We start from the raw sequence: 20,787 nt of genomic DNA on the forward strand, positions 1-20,787 counted from the left end.
AGTAACTTCAAAGTCACCTTACAATGACTATATTTCCTCTTGATAAATAGATCTATTTTTTTTTCGTGTGTGTGTGTGTTTCTTTAGTTGCCAGATAGCACATGTGCTTGACAGATAGAATGAGAGAGAAAGCAAGCACCCTCCAACACACAATGGTGTGGTCACATGGCACAATCTCTTCTTCATTTCTCCACCCTGTTGGGATTTGGGGCCTGCACACACACACACACACACACACACACACACACACACACACACACAAAATGTTTTTTAAGCTGCTGGGGCCAGGATTTGAACCATAGCCACGTGGGAGCCTGTTCCCTTAGCCACTATGCTACAGGCCAGCTTGTTTTGTTTTTGATTATATCTTAGACTATATGAGTCATATGTTTTAGAGATTCTGTATTCATTATCTTTCTCTAAAGGGAGTTCATTTTAGTTCTAGCATCTAACGTAACTGAACACATACTCTCAATTGTCTTTCCTGTTCCGTGCAGCAACTGAAATCTTGATCAGTTATTTTAGCCTTCAGCTGTTGTTTTTCTATGGGATTCTTGGAGTCAGTCTCCCACATACCTTTTTAGCTCAAGGTTTAGTCAAGAGTTTAGTCAGTATTCATGCATATATTTTGGGACTTTCTTCTGTGCATTCCTCCTATCACAAATATGCCCCTCGCTTTCCATCTGTTGTCGTAATCACATCCTCTATCCTCTGAATCCTCAAATAAGTAAAACTGTTGTTTTCTGTTTGAGTTATAATGACTCTGTACTATAAGGATTAGAAAATTGCCTTAGTTGAAAGCAGTATTAATACAAATTTCTCTCACTACATTCTGTTTTGTAAAAATTGTATTACTTTCAGTTCCTGCTTGGACTTGGTTCTTTACCAGTATCTTCAGTTATCTTGTATATTTTGTTTCGAGTTCATAAATATTATACACAGAACTGTTATTTAATATATGCCACTCCACTGCTATTGGAAGATGTTACTCCCTTTTTGACATGTTTTCCTGACAAACCTACTATGCTGGTGGTTTTTCAGTATGGAATAGTACATACGATATCTAGGATTATTTTTAAAAGTTGATGCTTTGGGGACCAACAGTTAGTGTAATGGCTATGTCGCTGAACTCCCATGTAGCCGACTGCAGTTTGAGTCCTGGACCTGGTGGCTTAAAACTCACGCCAGGGGCACGTGTGTACATGCCCAAGATCCCGAGAAGAGAATGGAGAAGGGACTGTGGCGTGGCCATCCCCCCGGGGGTGATTTCTCACTTTCTGTATCTCTGTCTCTCTCTGTCTTTCTGGGAAGTGTACACGCCCTAAAGCAAAAACCCCTCCAAAAAAAAAAATAAAAAGGTGATGCTGTGTAGTCATCATTTTCTAACTTTATTCAAATAATTTTGTTAATATTTTAAAATTGAAACTTATTTAGTTAATTCATTCAACAAGTGTGTACACCTACTCCGTGCCTGGCAATCTAAAAGGTGTTGGTATTAGAGTTTGCAAAGGCAAAAATAATTTCTTGTCTCATGGAGCTAATTATATAGAGAAAATAATTAATAATTAATAAAATAATTTAAATTATTAATGAATAATTAAAGTTGGAATAATTATAAGTATAATGAAATAATATAAATAAATAGTGAATAATTATAATTACTGATGAAATAATATAAATAAATATATTGGGGGACAAAATTATTTGAAGGAAAAAGAGACAGCAGTATTGGGATTGATAGAACTGTTGGGAGTCTATTGCAACTGTCCAGGTGTGAGATAATGATAATGGTAACTTGGAACAGGGTCATGCAGAAGGAATAAAGAAGAGTGAACAACTTTGAGAAATAATAAGGAAGTAACATCAGAAAGTCTTGGTGATGTGTTGGGTTGATGTATAAAAGACCAGCAGTTGGCTTAATGGCTATGTTACTGAACTCCTACATAGTCGAACATGGTTCGAGTCCTGGACCTGGTGGCTCAAACTCACGCCAGGCGCATGTCCATGCGTGCCCAAGATCCTGAGAGGAGAATGGAGGAAAAGGGATTGCCGCATGGCCATCCTCCCTGGGGAGTGATTTCTCGCTTTCTGTCTCTCTGTCTCTCTCTCTCTTTCTGGAGAGCGCACATACCCTATAGCAAAAACCTCTCTTAAAAAAAAAAAAAAAAAAAAAAAAAAAAAAAAAAAAATAAAAAAAAAAAAAAAACAAAAAACAAAAAAACAGCACATGGTGCAGCAGTTATGTCATTGAACACTCACATGTCTAACTGTCATTTGAGTCCTGGTCCTGGTGGCTTGAAACTTATGTCAAGCATGTGTGTATGCATGTTCAAGATCCCAGGAGAAGAATGAAGGAGAAGGGATTGCAGCAAGGTCATCACCCTGGGGGATGATTTCTCACTTTCCCTTCTCAGTGTGTCTGTCTCTTTCTCTCTCTTTCCAGCAAGTGCACGTGCCCTAAATCAAAACCTCTTAAGAAAAAAAAAAAAAAAAGGAGAAAATATCAAGAAGATCTTCTGAATTGCTAGCTTGCCTAGTTGCATTTATGGAAGTTCCATGTATTGAAACACAGAATACTTAAAAAAAAAAAAAAAAGCTTAGATTTGGGAATAAAAATGAATTCAGGTTTGAATGTGTTGAATATATGATTGACAGAGCTGAATGAGTAGGCAGTTAGATATATGGAAATAAAATTCAAACGAGTGTGCTGTGTTGAAGTTTCACATTGGCAATTGAAATAATGAGCTTAAGATTGCACTGCATTTATTGTAGTTCACTGATATCTGCCATGGTCATTTATATTCTATACATATTGCAGTTTGAGTCCAAGGATTTAGATCTTCATCACCCCTAGATTAATATTAACTCTAGCCCTACCAATTACTCTTTCTTTCCTTTCAGAGGTGGAGAAAAAAATCCAATTTTAAAAACTTTATTTTTACACTATATTTTTAAATTTTGTCTTTGAAAACGAATATCTCATCTAAGAAAACTCTCTAGTTATAACGTGCTAATTTAAAAATGTTTATTATTTTAGACTTGAGTTGCTAACCATAAGTTCACCTTTCATGTTCCATTAAAGGCATAGTTTATAAAACAAATAAACGATAAAAACAAGACACCAAATCAAACATTTGCCTAGCTAAGAAATTGGACCTGTAAAGTACATTGGAAGGCTTTGTTTATATTTGGGTGATGCAATAATGTAAGCAGAGTCCGGGACGTCTAGTCTGATGCTCTAACATGCTGTTTACAAATTAGTCTAATCTGTTCTTTAAACAACTTTTATTCGGGTTATGCCTCCATGAGGTGTAGTTCCAGGAATGGATGTTTAATGGATTTTCTGTTATAGGACATTGTTATCCTGAATTCCTTACATTTCTCTACATCTAATTTGCAATAGCAATTAATTCACATTGTTGAATATTGAGTTTTTTTAACTGCCTTCTGAAAAAGAAAAAGAATGATCATGTAATGTTCAGAATAAAAAGAGTAAAAGAATGAACATTCATGGAATACCTACTTTGTTTCAGGTTGATTGCCATCTATCATAAATACATTGACTTTTTATTTTTTAATCCTCATAGTCACCTAGTACTGTTGTTATTATTATCCTTCTTGTTGAATTTCCTCTAGTTTGGTCTTGAAGTCTCTCATAGGAGTGGCTATGGACTCTAGCCCTACCTTGATGGGGCTCTGGATTTGATTTTGGGTGTTTAGTGTACCTTTCCCAGAACACTGCTTTATCCTTAGACTACCTGAGTGTCTGACTAGTGACCAAATGTCTTCACAGGAAACTTGTTTATGCTGGTAAATTCCATTGTGTCTCTTGTCTGACTTCTGTCCAATTTATTTCTACCAAGATAATCACCCTCTGGAGGAACTCTGATTGGGGAAACAAGTTAGGTTTGATGTGTTGGTCAGATGAGACACAGATGGGGCAACTCAACAAAACACATGAAATAACAGAGGCAATATATTGGACTACTAGAAATCCTTTAGCTAGTAAATGCTGGCACTGGAATTTGAACCTACATTTAGTGATTTCAAAACTCTTATGTTCCATTAAACCATGCTTTTTATATTATGTCTTTATACATTCCTATCTTTTGAAATTTGATAGCCTAGTTATGGCTTATATTTGATCCTCTGACAAGGAAAATCACTTTAGCAGGTCTGCCAATTAACCCTACTCTTCTAGAAATTATTTTAAAGTTTGGTTTACTTTAAAAATACAATACAGGAGACCAGCATATGGTATAATGGTTACACCCATCTTGCTGCTTAAAACTCACACTGGGCACCTGTGTGTGTGTGTGCCCCAAATCCTGAGAGGAGGATGGAGGAGAAGGGATTGCAGTATGGCCATCCTCCATGGGTGGTGATTTCTTGCTTTTTGTCTCTCTGGCAAGTACATTGCCCTATGACAAAAATTTCTCTAAAAAAAAAATACAATACAGACTTTTCACTCACTCTTATAATCTTTTTTCATAATTACTGTAGAGAAAAAGGCAACCTTTTGTTTATTTGATTTGTTTTGGTTTGTTTTTTTTAGAGAGAGATTTTTACTATAGGACTTGTACACTCACTGGAGAGACAGAAAGAGATGGAGAGACAGAAAGAGAGAAATCACCCTCCAGGGAGGATGGCCACAATGCAGTCTTTTCTCCTCTATTCTTCTCTCTGGATCTTGGCATTCACGCACACGCGCCTGGCATGAGATTTAAGATGCTGGGCCTGGGACTCAAACTGTGGTCGACTGCATGGGAGTCCAGCAACATAAACATTATTCCATCTCTTGGTCCCGCGACCTTCTATTTTAACCAATAGTTCTTACTGTCTGATAGGCACAAATCTAAAGATATGCAAACCTTCCAATTGTACAGAAAATGTTCTAACCTTCTCTTGGCAATGTTATTTTCCAGAAGGAGAACTTGAAGCGGAGTGGTTGCAAGATGTAGGTTTATCAACTCTGATCTCAGGAGATGAAGAGGAAGATGGCAAAGCTTTGCTTTCTACATTGACTCGAACCCAAGCAGCTGCAGTGAAAAAGAGATATAACACCTATACTCAGACCATGAGGAAGAAGAATAAGCAATCTGTGAGAGATGTTAGAGACATCTTTGGAGTCAGTGAATCTCCTGTAAGTAATAATGGCTCAAACAGTATTTGGTTTAATTCTTTTGGCGACTGGGAGTAGAAAAAAAACAATCAGAAAAGGCTTTTTCCAACTAGTTTTCACTAAAGCAGAAAGCACAGCACAAAATTTTTACAAATTCGAACATAAGTGATCATTCTGTGTCTTCCACACTGCAGTCTCACTCAGTACTAAATTTATTCCCTTTGTTGAAGTTGGACAGTAACTTCTTTGGCAGTGGAGCAAGTCTTTGTGGGTGGGATACACAGAGCCTTTAGTAAAGTCTAAGCATTAGATGAAAACTCTGGTCAGTCAAAGGAATCCCAAGGAAGTAGGCCTAAGTATTGAAAGGAAGTCCAGGTTGTTTGTTTTAAATGAGGGTAGAGGTAAGAGAGTAGGTAGTAGGGTAGTCTGTATGTTCAGATAAATTAAAATGGTAAGTAGAGAAAGAGACATCAGGATTAAGTGGGCAAGACAATAATTCAAAACTGTAAAGGAAACATCACATGTTTTATGAGAAATGGCTGTTGAAATTCCAGCTCACCCGTAACTATCCCAGGCCACAGTTTTACTTCTAAGGCTATTAGTCATGTTCTATTTCTACATTTGTTTTAATCCTAGCCCTGCCTTACATTGCAATGTTACATTGCAATAATTGTTTCAATAATGCGGCAAATACTTACTAAATATTCTCTGCAAGGTCCTATACTAGATTCTATGCTAATAGGAGTTTTGAGTTTTTAGAGTATTTAGTATGTAGAAAACAAGAAAAATTGATATTCTACTGAAGTAAGATAAGTTGCCCTAGTTGAGTTAATCACTCTGATTTGGGTTCCTTATCTGTTTAATTGTAATATTGATAATGACATCAAATACACTTTGAGGATATTGGATAGATACCACAGTTGAATACAGTTTCCGATTTGAGTTACTTTAGGTTGCCTGTAAGAAATATCTCTTAAGGATATTAACCTCATTGGGTAGTTGCCCAGGAGGCTCACATATGCCTAGCTAACCTTTGCCTTTTTGCTCACAGTGTCCTAGAATAGCACTGTCAATTGGAACGTTCTGAAGTGATGAACAATCTACTTCAGTGCTGTCTGAAACCTATCTCCCAGTCACATGTGGATACTAGCACTTGCAATGTGGCTAGTGTGGTTGCAGAAGTGAACTTTTAGTTTTGTTTAATTTCCGTTGATCATTGAAATGATCACATGCTCTTTGTAACCTAGGTACTAGACAAATTAGTTTTAGAATCTTTTGTTGTATATAGTGATACACCTTGAGGTAAATGCATTTTGAGTTCTGTGCTGTTCACATGTTCAACCTAGTTGAAACCTGTGTCTGGGGACCAGCAGTTAGCGTAATGGCTATGTCGCTGAACTCCCATGTAGTCAACCGTGGTTCACATCCCGGACCCAGTGGCTTAAAACACACTGGGCGTGTGTGCGTGTGTGCCCAAGATCCTGAGAGGAGAATGGAGGAGAAGGGATTGTGGTGTGGCCATCCCCGCTGGGGGGGTGATTTCTCACTTTCTATCTCTCTGTGTCTCTCTGTCTGTCTGGCGAGCACACACGCCCTATCACAAAAACTTCTCCAAAAAACAACAACAACAACAACAACAACAAAAACCTCCGACCGGAAAATTTTCTATAGCTATAATTGAGTAAAGGTGACTCCCACAACGTGGCACAAGGATATGAACTACAGGTGACCTGACCAAGCTGCCTATCAAAGGAATAAGTTACAGCACAGGCTTAAATTCCCTTGATCATTTTTTCAGTTAACTGTAGGACCATCTTGAGAGGATCCTAAACACTTCACCTACATGCTTCCTTTCCCACTTCTATTTCCTGTTACTTAGTCTAACATTTTTGCTCTTTTTTTGGTAAACTGCATAATAGAAAAGGTCTATAGACTTGCCCCTGAATTCTTTAGCTAGTCAACTACCCTCTTCAGCTTTCCTAAAACTTTAGACTTCTAATCATATAAAAATAGCAAAACAAAGAGTCCTTTTTACACACCTCCCTCTTCTTTCATGTAGTCATTGGGTCTTTAAGTATAAAAAGAATGAAGAATCCTTTTATGCATTTAAACACACAAGTGCAATAAACTGTTCAGCATCTAATTCCACAAAGGGCAGAGAGGGGGCCTTGGCTGGTACATTTGTTGGGGGGAGTGAGGACAAAGGACTGAGGGCCTCAACTTTTGTGCACTTCTGTCTCCTTACAATCTTGCTGCTGAAGCCCCAATTTCAGATTGAACTGAGATCAAGGATAGGTGCAGAGTGAAAAACAGACCATGTAGTCTAGGGAATAAAGTGTGTGCATGTGTGCGTGTGTACATGTATTTTCTGAATTCTTGGATATCTCTTTATCTAGCATATCATTAGTTTAGCCATGGCTCTTATTTTTGTTTTTGCTTTTTAATTTATTTCTTCCATGAAAGAGGGCAAAGGAGAGAGAAAGAGAGAGGAAGAGAGATAAACCAGCTAAGTTATTGAAACTGTTCTTCCCCTTGAATCCCCTTTTATTATACTAATCTGTTCTTATATCTTGGCTACATTAGACTTTTAACATTCTGAAGTTATTACCTAAATTGAGCTTTAAATTCCAAATCTTTCCCCTTTACCTTAAATTATTTTCTCTTCAGGATCATGTGTTTTAATTTTAGCATCATTGGTTTTCTTTTCCATTGCTATTGTTCAATTGATTTTAATCCTTAGGTACTGACTTACATTTATTAATGGAACTCTGGATTAATTGACTGATTGACAGAGGTAACAGACATGTATTTCCTGTGTAGTTGTGTAGATGTGTGTTCTCTCAGGAATTCTCCAGTGAATAGGAGTCCAGGCCTCTGTGAGTGGTGAAGTTTGTCAATTGTCATGTTTCACTTTAAGACAGATATGGCATCAATGCCAAATTAATAAGAGTCCTGAAAACTGTACTTTATTTTCACTTAATACAAACTGAGCATCTCTTTTAATACTGCTGTCTGTAACCTTTTAGAAGGTTTCAAATGAAGTTCAATTCAATCCTTTTCCCTCCACGACCACTACCTCCATACTAAGATGGCTTCTGCCACCACCAAACAGGTTGTCACTCCACCACCGTCAGCTACTGCCTATTCTTCAGTGTTCCAGGGAGGAAAGAGTCCACCTGCCTTCCTTGTTCAGAAAAACATTTCTCAATGACTGGTCCTTGTCTTCTGAGTTGGGGCTACCTACCTGCTCTTTTCATTTTCATTCTGGATGTGGTTTTGTTTTTTTGTTTTTTTTTTCTGGACCAGCATTTTTCTCTTATGCCTTTTTACAGGGGGATGTTTTTTCCTACACTTATCAAATCATTCTTGCCTGCTTTTTATCTGCCAGGAACTTTCAATAATTTCTGTCTTGCTAATGGAAATGTGTAGTGGTTTCCAGATCTGCTCCTTTAAAAATATCTCTTTTGACACTTTGAGTGATTTGCAGGGGAAAGAGAAAGTGGTAGGTGCATTTTGCTATCTTGATCCAATTTTCTTATGCTGATTCTTTGGTTATATTTGTTCCTTTCAAAAAACATTTTTTTTCTTATTACAAAATAATACATAATCTTTCTTAGAAAATATTTCCAGGTAAGGTAAAGAATGACAATTTCTGTAGACCCAAAGAAATTTTATAATTTCATTAAATTGAATCTGTTAATGGAGTTTTTACAATTAATGAATAGAATATTTAGTCCATGTTTTAGCAGAACCATTGCACACTAAATAAAAAAGGTAAATCAGTCTCCTGATACATAACACAGTCTACAAAACTGTTCTTTACAAGCAGAATTTCAGTACCCAAATTAATTTTTTCAATATTCCAAAGATGTGAATAAACTATTTCTTTCAGAAATACATGTAATTGGGCAAAATAGCCAATTTAATGATTCTTAAATTGCATATTTGATAAGAGAATAGTTAAAATTAGGACTAGTTATAATTAACCATGCTTTAAAAATATGATTATGTCATATATATATATATATACATTTTATAGCATGCAATAGAAAACTCATGAAATCCTGAGTCAAATAAAAGTTGTATTCTCTCTTAAGAAGAAACTGAAGGAGCCGGTGGTTAAGGGTGCTGAACTCCCACATGGCCGACCACAGTTTGAGTCCAGGACTTAGTGACTTGCTTTTTTATTTTCCTTCCCTCCCTTCCTTTCTCCCTCTCTCTCTCACTCACTCTGTCCCTCTCTTGTCAAATTAAAAAATATAAATAAATAAAGTTAAATAAAAAAGAATTCTTTAAAAAAAAAAACAAGAAGCTGAAGATCAGTGGTCTTTTTTATTAGAACCAATCCTGCTTCCCTTTATTATATTATCTTGTCTTTCATGTGCAGTCTTAATCCTTTTGCCTTTATGTTGACTGAGCCACTCCAGGTACCTTATCCATGTTTCTGGCAGTTCCTGGAACTCCTACTGATAGACTCTGTCCCTCTGACCTTACTTTCCTATAAATTTCACTCAGGAGAAATCGAATTACCTCTCATTGCCCAGATTTATACCATCCTTAGCTGCAAGGGACCCTGAGATACTGGTTTTGTGTTTTTGTTTTTCAGTTAGCCACATAGCTTCCTAGGAGAGAATCAAGATATTGTTAACACAGTGGACTGGATTTGGGGTACACAGTAGATAGTATATTCCATGGAGAATGTGCCTGGCATTAATCGCACACTCAGTATTGGCTGATAATGACTAGTGCACAGGCAGTCACAGCTATGGCTATCTCCACAAATCTGTGTAATGTACATGCATGATACATAACATGTGATTGAATGCACACTTAAATTTGTTAGACTATGCCTGAATAAAAGTGCACTTTCATTTTTCTCAATAGCCAGGTGATTTTTGTTGTATCCCAACTCTTCTAGATGTGCCCCTGCATGAAGAAGGGATATCTGCAACTCCCTGCAGAAATAGTCCGCTGGTAAGATAAAAGGGAACTGAGGATAGGGAGGTTAGAAAAAGTAATTATTTTGAAGCAGTTAGAAAAACTTAGGAAAATTATACCTGTTTACTTTGAAACAACAAAAGAAAAGGAGACTTTCAAACTCAGGAATGATTAATTAAATAGTTAAATTTATAAATAACTGCATGCCCTACCTACACCTACAATAACTGAAAAAACAACAGCTGCAGCTACAGCACAGCCTGAGGTCAAAATGTGGGGGAGGTTGTCAACTCCACTTTCGTTCTCTTGGCTGAACTCATAAGAGAAAATCTTATCCTACAGTCCATATATCCCGTGTATCTTTCAATATTAATTTAATTCTCACTCAAAGAGATATTTTGATCATTTTTTTTTCTAAATGTAACACTCTTACAGGGAGCAACACTGTATCATTTTAAATTTGTAGCAATAAATGGGGGAGAAAAGCACTATCTAGCACAGGAAGTAAACACATTTCATTAGCGCTCACCTCCATTTCAGTACAGTTTCAAAAAATGCTAATCCGAGTTCATAACTGTCAATGAAATTGTCTCAGTAGAAGACTTTGTTTGAGAACAAATCCCATGCCATTATCTGTACTCCTGGCCTGAGACTTGGGTCCTCTGTGACGTGGTGCTCCACAGCAGAAAATATGGGTTTGCTGCCATCTGCCATCTTGGATTTGTGGTGGGAGACAGCTTACGGGGAGCGAATTTCCTTTATTATACTTCAATTTATTTCCTTCTCTTTAACTGTACTTTTTTTCCTTCATGTCAGAGGAAGAGAGATTCTTTCTGTTCCAAGAATAACCCCTGTACCAACCACTCTTGATCTGCTGAAGGTGGTGGTGATGATGTTTCATTTTTATGCAGTTTATTTTCATTTTACTCATATTTTGTGTCAGGCACTCTATCTGGACCTTAGTTGTCCTAATATAGGCCAGCTCTTTGTCCCCTCCAGTGTTCTGCTGAATGGTGTGAATGTGGCCAGTTTCCATTCTGACTGCTCTTCTGCTGCCTGAAGGTAGGGGGAGGTGTGGAGGTGGAGTATAGTCAGCTGGTGCTATTAGGAATCCTGTTTTGAAAAATTTGACTTCATTTTCTTTACTAGTTTTTCTTTTTTTTAAGTTATTTCTTCTATGAGTAAGAGAGACAGAGAGACACAGAGAGATACAGAGAGAGACAGCACTCAGAACAGGGTCTTTATGCCACTGTCCACCTCTAGTCTCAGGTGGCCCTAATCATGGGACCTCCTAGGATCTTCAGGGGGGGTCCCAGGAAACAAATCCAGGGTCTTTCCTATGTGGATCCAGTTGCATTACCCCGTGCCATCACCTGGCCTCTTTATTGTAGTTTTATTACATTCTTATGGGTGTTTATTCCATCCAGTCAGAGGTCTGTGCATTTTCTGGCAAGTTTATAGCAGATACTCTGAAGGCTTTAGGTTGTTCCTTTAGGGTAGGTCAGTTATGTCTCCTTCTAACTGGGGCACTAGGTCCAAGCTATTCGCTCCTCCTCGTTTCCTCTGTTAGCCTCGCAGACGCCACTACCTCACCCCACAGAGGAGAGGCAATCAGAGTAGACATTCGAGTATTTTCAAATGATGGAGCTCTATGAGCCTTCCCTCCCACCTGACTCCACCTGTCATTCGGTTGCATCTGGTCACCCATTTGTGAGGGAGAAATCCACGCTGGGGTTATGAGGAAGGCCTACCACGTAACACTTGACACTAGACTGATGAAATCGATAGCAGTGTATTAATCACAGTCCTCACAGCCTAGAGGCAGAGAACACTGCCCACTACACAGGGCCTTGTGAGGTGCTCTTGGGTGAACAACCAGGGGCTCTCTGAGGCAGGCTTTGTATTACCAAGAGGATGACCACCTTTGGTGATTGGCTTGATTGAATAACTCCAATTGGCAAGGAACTGAAGCCCACTACTGGGGGGTAAGCAGGAGCTGTTAATGATTCCCTGGATAAAAAGCATTATTTGGCTAGGGGGCTTATCCATGGGAGCAGAGTGAGAAGGAGAAGGAGAATTTGCTATTAGGCTATTTATAGCCTTCATGATTTTACCAGATGTCAAGGTAGCAACCATCATTGTGCCTTAATTTAGGTCTTGTCCTATACCTACATTCTCATCAATCTGGGCTTTTTTTTTTCTCTCTTTATCTTTCCATTCTTGAAGACTCTTGTACCTTCTTTCAAACTAGATGATGATCCTGTATTAACAGTAGGTGATGATGGAAACCCTTCTGAAATTCTCTTTCTCAAATATCAACCAAGGGCCAGTTTTGCAAAAAGGTCTTTGAGAAAATTTCAGGGCTGCTATGGTCATTCTTTTCTACAGCGCTCCCTATAAAAAGAAATATATTTCTGAGTGTGGAGGAAGTATAACTTATTTCATTTGCCTTTATTTTTTCTTCTTCCCTAATAAGTGACATCCCGAGTCAGTTTAATAGGGTTATCAGGATGAAACACAGGTATTTACTGAACACTCACTGAGTGCCTAGCACTCTAAAATATAGTAGCAAAATGAGGAGACTTGGCTCCTGTACACAGGACAAGCTCATAGGAGCTTAAAAATTAATTTAATAGATTAAAAAAAGCAATAACAGGGAACCAGCAGTTAGCATAATGGCTATGTTGCTGGACTCCCATGTAGTCGACCGTGGTTCAAGTCTCAGACCCGGTGGCTTAAAATTAAAGCCGGGCATGTGTGCGAGCGTGCCCAAGATCCTGAGAGGAGATTGGAGGAGAAGGGATTGCGGCGTGACCATCCCCTCTGGGGGGTGATTTCTCGCTTTCTGTCTCTCTGTCTCTCTCTGTCTGTCTGGCGAGCGCACGCACCCTATAGCGAAAAACCTCTCCAAAAAAAAAAAAAAGCAGTAACAATGGTAAGAATTTGAGACACGATAGTCCAGTTACTGGGTAACATAATAGCTGGCCTTCCAATGGAGTGTTTATGGAATAATTTTATATCAGCCAAGGGTAAACATTAAGCTATCCTGCATTTGTCTTGCATCTGCAGCCCTCCACCCCCACACTACCAAAAGATGCTAATGTGTTGGCTATAGCATAGCTGTAAGTGAAGTGGCTCTGTCTTGAGCTCCATCTAAGACATTGGATAATGAAAGTGCTGCAAGGATCATAAGGGATTCTCAGAATGGACACATTGAAACAGAATTAGAACAAGGCTATGTGTCCCTTCTCAGTTTCACTACTGCCAAGACATTCCACTCCCTCTTGGCTTTCACTGTACCTTATTTTTAAAGCTTACTTATTTTATTTATGATAGACAGCATGTGTGTGTGTGTGTGTGTGTATGTGTGTGTAGGGTGGTGCATCACATGCTCTAGCCTGTTTCTCTTGAATCACAGTCATCATTCCTGCACACACACAGAACCACGCACTCATGTACTGCTTTCCACAAATGTGATGCTGGCCATCCAGTGTGCTCACAACTTCAGGACCTTGCCCTTCAGGACCAACTGCTGATCTTCTTATAGGGAGTTGTCACGTATCTTACTGTGCCTCTGCCCAAGGCCACCTGGTTTTGGTAATCCCTCTCAGTGACCTCTGGTGGTTCCTCAGGTCTAAATTTTTATCCTTTGACCCTGAGTTCCTTCTTTCATGCAAACTCAGGCCAACTTGGGCCCTCCTGTGTGGCCAGTATTCCTTTCCTTCGTCTGAGCTGATGTGGCCTCTGAATCCTAGGCTATGGCTGGCCTGGACCTTCTTGAGGGGCAAGGAGGATGGTCCCTGTAGATGTGCTGGAGGCTTGGGATGATGAGGTTGGCTTCTTTGCACCCAAGGAAATGTTCTTTTCAAAAATGGAACACCTACATGAAGGGCAGGGGCAGAAGCCTGGGCAGAGCAAGGCCTTCTAGGAGTTTATTTGAGAGAGAGAGAGTGACACCCCTGGCAAGGTGTCATCATGTTGCCATCCCCCTTGTCTTGCACTCTAGCTCCTCAGGATCCTGGGCACATGCACATGCCTCTGGCAGGCTTCCAAACTGACCCAGAGATCAAACTTGTGACTGGTCATCCATGCAGACTCCAGCATTTCAGTCCAGCCTATCACTGACTACACCGCTACTGCCACTTTTATTTTAATTCCTTGAAGGTCTTACTACCACTATTGTTTGTACGTAGTTTGTTGCCCCAAAAGTTGATGTGCTGGAAGTTTGGACCACAATTTAACGGTGTTGATGGTGTTGAGAGGTGGTGAGAACTTTAGGAGGTGGAGCATAAAGCATGGTGTTTGGATCATGAGGGTACTGCCCTTATTAATAATTGATTAATGCTAGCTCATGAGAGGGAGTTCTCGCTCTCTCAGGAGTTAGTTTGTTTCCAAGTTCTCTCTCTCCATGTACCTACCATCTCTCTGTTTCTGGTGGCCATGGCATAATATGGTACCAGAAGCTGGCCAGATGCCATCCCTAAACCTTTGGATTTTTCCAGCCTCTAGAATTGTGAACCAAATAAATCTTTTTTTTTTCTTTTTTAATAAATCACTTGATCTCAGAAATTTCTATTTATTAGCATAAAGCAGAATAAACGCACCTTTTAGAGGTTAACTAAGGGGCAAGTGTGGGGCCAAACTTCTCACTGAGATGGAAGAGCAGCTGCACTCCTTAACTGCTCACCTATGTATAGAAAACAAGTTCTGCCCTCTCCCACAGGAAGACGATGAGGGGATACTATGATCAAATGGTGGTGTGGAGCAGTAAAAATATTAACTTACATAATCGCATCCATTACAAAATGTTACATTGCCTAGGTAGATTGTACCTTTTGTTCTTAAAGCAAATCTAACAAGAAATATTTCTAGATAGTAAATTTTCGTATCCAAAAAGCTTAAATTCTAAATCAGGAGCATAAAAATGCTACACCCTAAATCGGCATCCATCAGTTAGTGTAAATATTGTCCCATTTCCTTTTTCATTTCATGTTCATATTGAGAAGGCTGATACCTCCTTGAATCTTATTTCTTTATATAGCCTATTTTACTTTTTATGTTCCTTTAAGCTGTTTAGGCTTATCTTTATTGGTGAACTGATATATCAAGACAGGAAGTCCTTGTTTTTCATCATAGTTAACACTGGCATTTTGCTTCTGAAAACTATTCCTTTCCTTTCTGACCATTCTCTTCCCATTATTTAATTGTTTTTTTCTCTTCATTTTTCTCTAGTCTTCCTTTGATTGCTTGGATTAAACTCATGTATCTCTTCAATTTTCTCTTGTATTCTTCATGTTCATTTTTCTTTTTATTCTATATGCTTGTAGATTTTGTCGACATCATTTTATAATTCTTAATTCTATTTTTTGCCATGAATGGCCCCTATTGATTTTTTAATTTGATAATCATACTGTTAATTCACAAGAACTCCTTTTCAATGATTTCTTCTCTGTTGCTGCTTATGGTTGGAATTGCTTCTAATGTCTTTCTGAAAGCATTAAATCATTATAAGCTTTCTTCTCTTCTCCCAATTATCTCTTTCCACTACAATGTTTTTCACTATATTTGGTTTTGGATATTTTAATTTTCTTCAATGACTGATGATACTTGGTGATTGACTTATTTTTATTAATTAACTGGAATGATTAAGTAATGATTTAGAATATGTCATTTGCCAGATTTCTCTGACAACATATAGATGTTTTCCCCAAAGGACTTTTTGTTGAATAAGAGGGCTTACTTTCGATATTGTGTATGTTAGTAAGGTATGTGAACAGTGTGTGAAGAGAAGCTTAATAGCACACATACGTGAGTGCACACACACACACACACACACACACAAGCTGCCTGTTGTGCTGCTAAAACAGGATATCATAGACTAAGACTAAGTAATTTATAGAGAATGGAAATACATTGTTTTGTAGCTCTGGAGGCTGGGAAGTCCACAATCGAAGGACAAGCTAAGAGCTCTCGAAGGGCAAGCTAAGAGCTCTCTTGTTGTGTCATCCCCTGTTAGAAGATGGGAAGCCAAGAGAAGACAAAAGACAGAGAGCAAGAGGGGATAATGCCATTAATCTATTTATGAGAGTGGTATCCTCCTAGCTTAGTCACCTCTTAAAGGTCCCACCTCTTGACGCTTCTGTGTGAAGGTTTTCAACACATGAATTTTGGGAGACATATTCAAACCATAGCATTCCATGCCTGGCCCCCAAAATGCATGTCCTTGTTACATGTAAAATACATTTACCACATCCCAACAGCCTTAAAATCTTAACTATTCTAGCATCAGTTAGAAAGTCCAAAGTTCAGAGTTTCATCTAAATTAGATATGAGTGAGACTAAAAATTGTTTCCTCCATTCTCTTGAGGAAATTTTTCTCCAGCTATAAGCCTGTGAAATCAAAATGAGTTATATACTTCCAAAATACAATGATGAAACTGGCACAGGGTAGGCATTGCCATTCCAAAAGGAAGTAGCATGCTTCTTTTGGAGTAACAAACCCCAATTGAGCAAATAATATTAAAATTTAAGACTCAAGAATAATCTTTCACTCCATATGTTGCTTCTTGGACATACTAATAATGTTGAGCCCCTGAAGCCTTATGCAACCCTATGTCTTCATGAGGATCAGCTCATGCAGCAACTCTTGCAGGTTAGGGTATCATACCTGCAACTATCCCAAGCTGCTGTTAAACATTGGTAGCTCTACAATTCTGGGTTCTTTGCAAGTGGCCTCACTCCCAAACTTCACTAGCTTTGGTCCTAGTGGGAATTCTTTATGGCAACTCTACCCTTATGGCAGATTTCTGCTTAGGCCCCCAGTTAGTTTGTAACATTAAAAAAAAAAAAAAGTCACCATGGAGGCTTCAATGTCCTCCTAGCCTGAAGACTCTGCATGTCTTCATAATTAGCATTACATAGACCCTACCATGACTTACCACTTACACTTATGCCTTTGGGTGCAGTGTCCTGAGTCATCCCTGGAGCCAGTTTACCCACAGCTGGAGTAGCTGAGGAGCCCTGCTCTAGATTGCAAGGACAGAGTCTTGAGGCATCTTAGAACAATGAGCCCTTGAAGAATACCTCAAACCTGTCCCCAAAACCATTTTTCCCTCCCATGGGAATAATGGGAATAAGCACTAGTCCAGTGATGAGAGAGGCAGCCTTGATAATCTCTAAAATGCCTTTAAGATCATTCTTCCACTATCTTGATGAATAGTATCTGACTTCCTTCTTTTCATGCTAATCTCTTTATTAGAGAGTTATTGGCCATACCAGTGCATACTTTTTTCTGTTCATTATATGGCGGCCAGGCTGAGACTTGCCCAAATTTTTGCATTCAACTTTACTTTTAATTATAAATCCCATCTAGCAATCATTTCTTTCTTCTTTCATATAACTGTATGCACTTAAAAGAAACCATACAGCTCCTTTAATTTTTTACTTAGAAATTTCTTCCACCAGTTTCCCTAATTCATCACTCTTAAATGTTGCTTTCTATAAAACCTTAGTGCATATACACAGTTCAGCCAAGATCTTTTCTAGTATATGATAAGGGTGATTTTTACTCCATTTTCCAATAAGATAGCCTTCATTTCCATCTGAGACTTCATTAAAATGGCTTTTATCATCTATATTTCTACCAATAGTCTTATCACAACCACTTAAGTAATTTCTCGGAAGAGAAAATATAGTTCTTTTCTTCTTCTGAGCCTTCGTGAGGATTACTGGTAAAGGTCCATTGATGTCAATGCAGGCATTTTCTAGCATGATCCTCAAAACTCTTGCACCTTCTGCCATTACCAGGTTCCAAAGGCACTTCTATATTGTCAGGTATTTAGTGTTTGCAAGACCTCACTTCTCTAGTACTAACTTTTTGCCATAGTCTGTTTTGTATTGGTATAACAGAATGCTACAGACTGGGAAATTTCTGGAGAACACAAATTTATTTCTTACAGTTCTGGAGGCTGTAAAGTTCAAGACCCAAGGACTGGCAACTTGTGAGGGAGGGCTTTCATACTGCATCATCCCATGTGAGAAGGTGGAAGGATAAGAGAGGATGAGAAATAGAGAAAAAGAGGGGAGAGAAAGAATCGATGCAAGCAGAGGAGAGGGCTTTTATAGAGAAGTCACTTCCATAAGAATGGTATTAATCTAGTCATGAAAGTGTGCCCTCATGGCTCAATCACCTCTTAAAGGTTCCACCTCTTAATACAATTATATTAGGGATTAGGTTTCCAATGCATGCTTTTCCAAACCATAGCACAAGCACACACCTTCATTTCCAAAAGGGAAGGGTGAGTAACTTCATTAATTTCTATCCCAGATAAAGCTAATGTTTTCCTTGTATTCTCCTATCTGTGTCTGTCAGGGAAAACCAGAGCAATCTGATATTGAGGACTGTTTTGGTCCCAAGCCTGGACATTTATACTAGAAATCTTACCAAAACAGATAGTTCACCTCATTTGTATTCATTTTCTTGGCTTCAAAAATAGCTACTGACTTTTGTTTAGTATCATGAGGGTTGATGGGAGGTCTGTCTGACTTCTATATTGAGAAAACCCTTTTATATCAAGTAATTCTGGCCAGTGCCCTTTGCATTTTTCACTCTGAGCTTGTTTCTTGTTTGTTTTCTTTTTATGGATCTGTTCTTTCCTTGCCAGTAGTGCTATCTTACACTCTTCTTAGGCTGGGAAGGTCTACAATTATCAAGAAAATTATTTCCTTCTTATTGTCTAGGAATTTCTAACAACTTCTGATCTATTATTAAACACTTTGCTGTTTTCAGTGCTATTTTGGATCTGTTCACATCTTCCTAACATTAAGTGATCAAGTGGGCACAAAGGGAATAATATGCTCTCTGTTCCCTGAAGGCTTTTTTTCCCTGCTTCTTGAGCATTGTTAAAAATAGATGTGTGGTTTTCTTATTGATACAATCAGACATTTTGTGTAAAGTTAGAAAATACAGAGAAACAACATGAAAAATAACAGTTTCTGAGGTGTCATATAACAGTTTATGATTTCATTAATACCCATTCTGTTTCATGTTCCAAAAAGTTGCTTCACTTATGGAATATAATATTTGCACTTTATTTTGGAGAATGCCATTAATTACAAATGTAAAATCTTCAAATGCTATTAAATATAAAGATTTTGTAATTTTTCTAAATTTAGTCAATTTTACTAAAATTACTTTTGTAATTCTACTAAATCTTAAACTTTATCCACAAAGCCTACAATGCAGTCCATCAAAATTAGAAAGCTAGTTTTTAGGCACACTTTCTGCATAATGAAAATCAAAGCTTTTCTAACATTCAGTTAACAAGAATGAAATATTTGATTCAGTCCTATGTGTTTATGAGTTCATCAGTCCAAAGTATTTCCAATTTCATAATTGAAAATAAATGACTACTTTTGCCATTAATGTATAATTAATATATAAACCATTGCAAAATATCATCAGAAGTCTTGTTTTAAAATAGCATGGCTTTGTCATTGGGTTGCATTACTTAGACAATTGCAGGTTTACAAAACAAGGTGCTCAATCTAGAAAGATCAAGATTGCTATGGTTGCCTCAGCAGGCTTTACCAGCATTTTCATGTTTCCATTCTATTTTCCTTAGCATATAGGCTAATGTTAAATACTACAGTCTGCCTGGGTATTATAGGTACTGTGTCCATGTTCCTAGAAGAAGCATGAACTGGGTGATTTCACTCACTTTAACAAGAAAACATTAACCTTTCTGGACACTACCCCAAAAAGAATTACACTTATAACTCATAAGCTGTAACCATTAAGATGTACTTAATCTCTTTTTACCTAGACACACAGAATCTTGGAGTGAAATCATTATATTAAATAACTGAAGAAGAAAACAAAAGTGAATTTTATTGGGAAGCTAGCAATGCCTGCTTCTGAGACCAAATCTATTATACTGCATGGCATTTGTGAGGATGAGTGTAATTATGGACAAATTGGCAAGTGCTATTATCAGTGCAAAAGTAGTCATTAACTCTGTGTAGGTCCATATAGTTGCACATATGTATGCAAACTCTTGTGTAATGTGTAATTGAATACACAGTCACATTTAGAAAGATATGCCTGGATAAAAATGACTTTTATTTTTTTCAATAGCCAGAAGATACTCGTGAAAATCATACTACTCAGTTGGATGGCACCCAGGAAGAAAAAGAACTACCAAGAGTTGTTAAAACAAGTGATCCCATGGTAAGTTACAGCAGGGGAACAGGGGGTGAAAATGAAAAAAGAAAACAATCATGCAAAAAAGATGAAAAAAGATGCATCATTATTAAAATGATTGGACAATTACACTTGTCAACATACCTATCTGTTATCTACCTAACATTAATTAATTTATAAGAAAAATATTCAGCAGTAAATGAGAGCACATTTAATAATGAATGAGAGTAACTAACTTCATATTCTCTGAAAACAGATACAGAGCTGAGCTGTGATACAACAGTGGCACAACTGGACCCATATGTGGTTTCTGGGTTCACGTTAAATGAGAGAGCATATGACATGTTATGACGTCATTAATAGCTACTGTATTTAATTTTGCATTAAGCTACATACAGTAAAGGAATAGTCTATTCATGTATTACATATACATGACTGACTCTTGATTCTGAATCATAAATGCCACAAAACCTGGACTTTTTTTTTTTTTTTTTTTTTGGAGTTTTGCCATAGGGGGGGTGCCCTC

The 20,787-nt window shown here is 37.9% G+C and overlaps 1 protein-coding gene across 3 annotated transcripts in view; it reads left to right on the forward strand.

The window, feature by feature from the left end:
• Positions 1-20,787, forward strand: part of ARHGAP28 (Rho GTPase activating protein 28) — a 205,591-nt gene that overhangs the window by 126,551 nt on the left and 58,253 nt on the right. For all 3 annotated transcript variants that reach the window (XM_006164003.1, XM_006164004.1, XM_006164005.3), the window contains exons 3-4: positions 4,926-5,143; positions 20,196-20,288. In XM_006164003.1, coding sequence (XP_006164065.1) covers positions 4,926-5,143; positions 20,196-20,288 — 311 coding nt within the window. The remainder of the gene's footprint in view (positions 1-4,925; positions 5,144-20,195; positions 20,289-20,787) is intronic.

The sequence above is a fragment of the Tupaia chinensis genome, unplaced genomic scaffold (assembly GCF_000334495.1).
Source record: "Tupaia chinensis unplaced genomic scaffold, TupChi_1.0 Scaffold143584_1, whole genome shotgun sequence".
Taxonomy (NCBI): domain Eukaryota; kingdom Metazoa; phylum Chordata; class Mammalia; order Scandentia; family Tupaiidae; genus Tupaia; species Tupaia belangeri.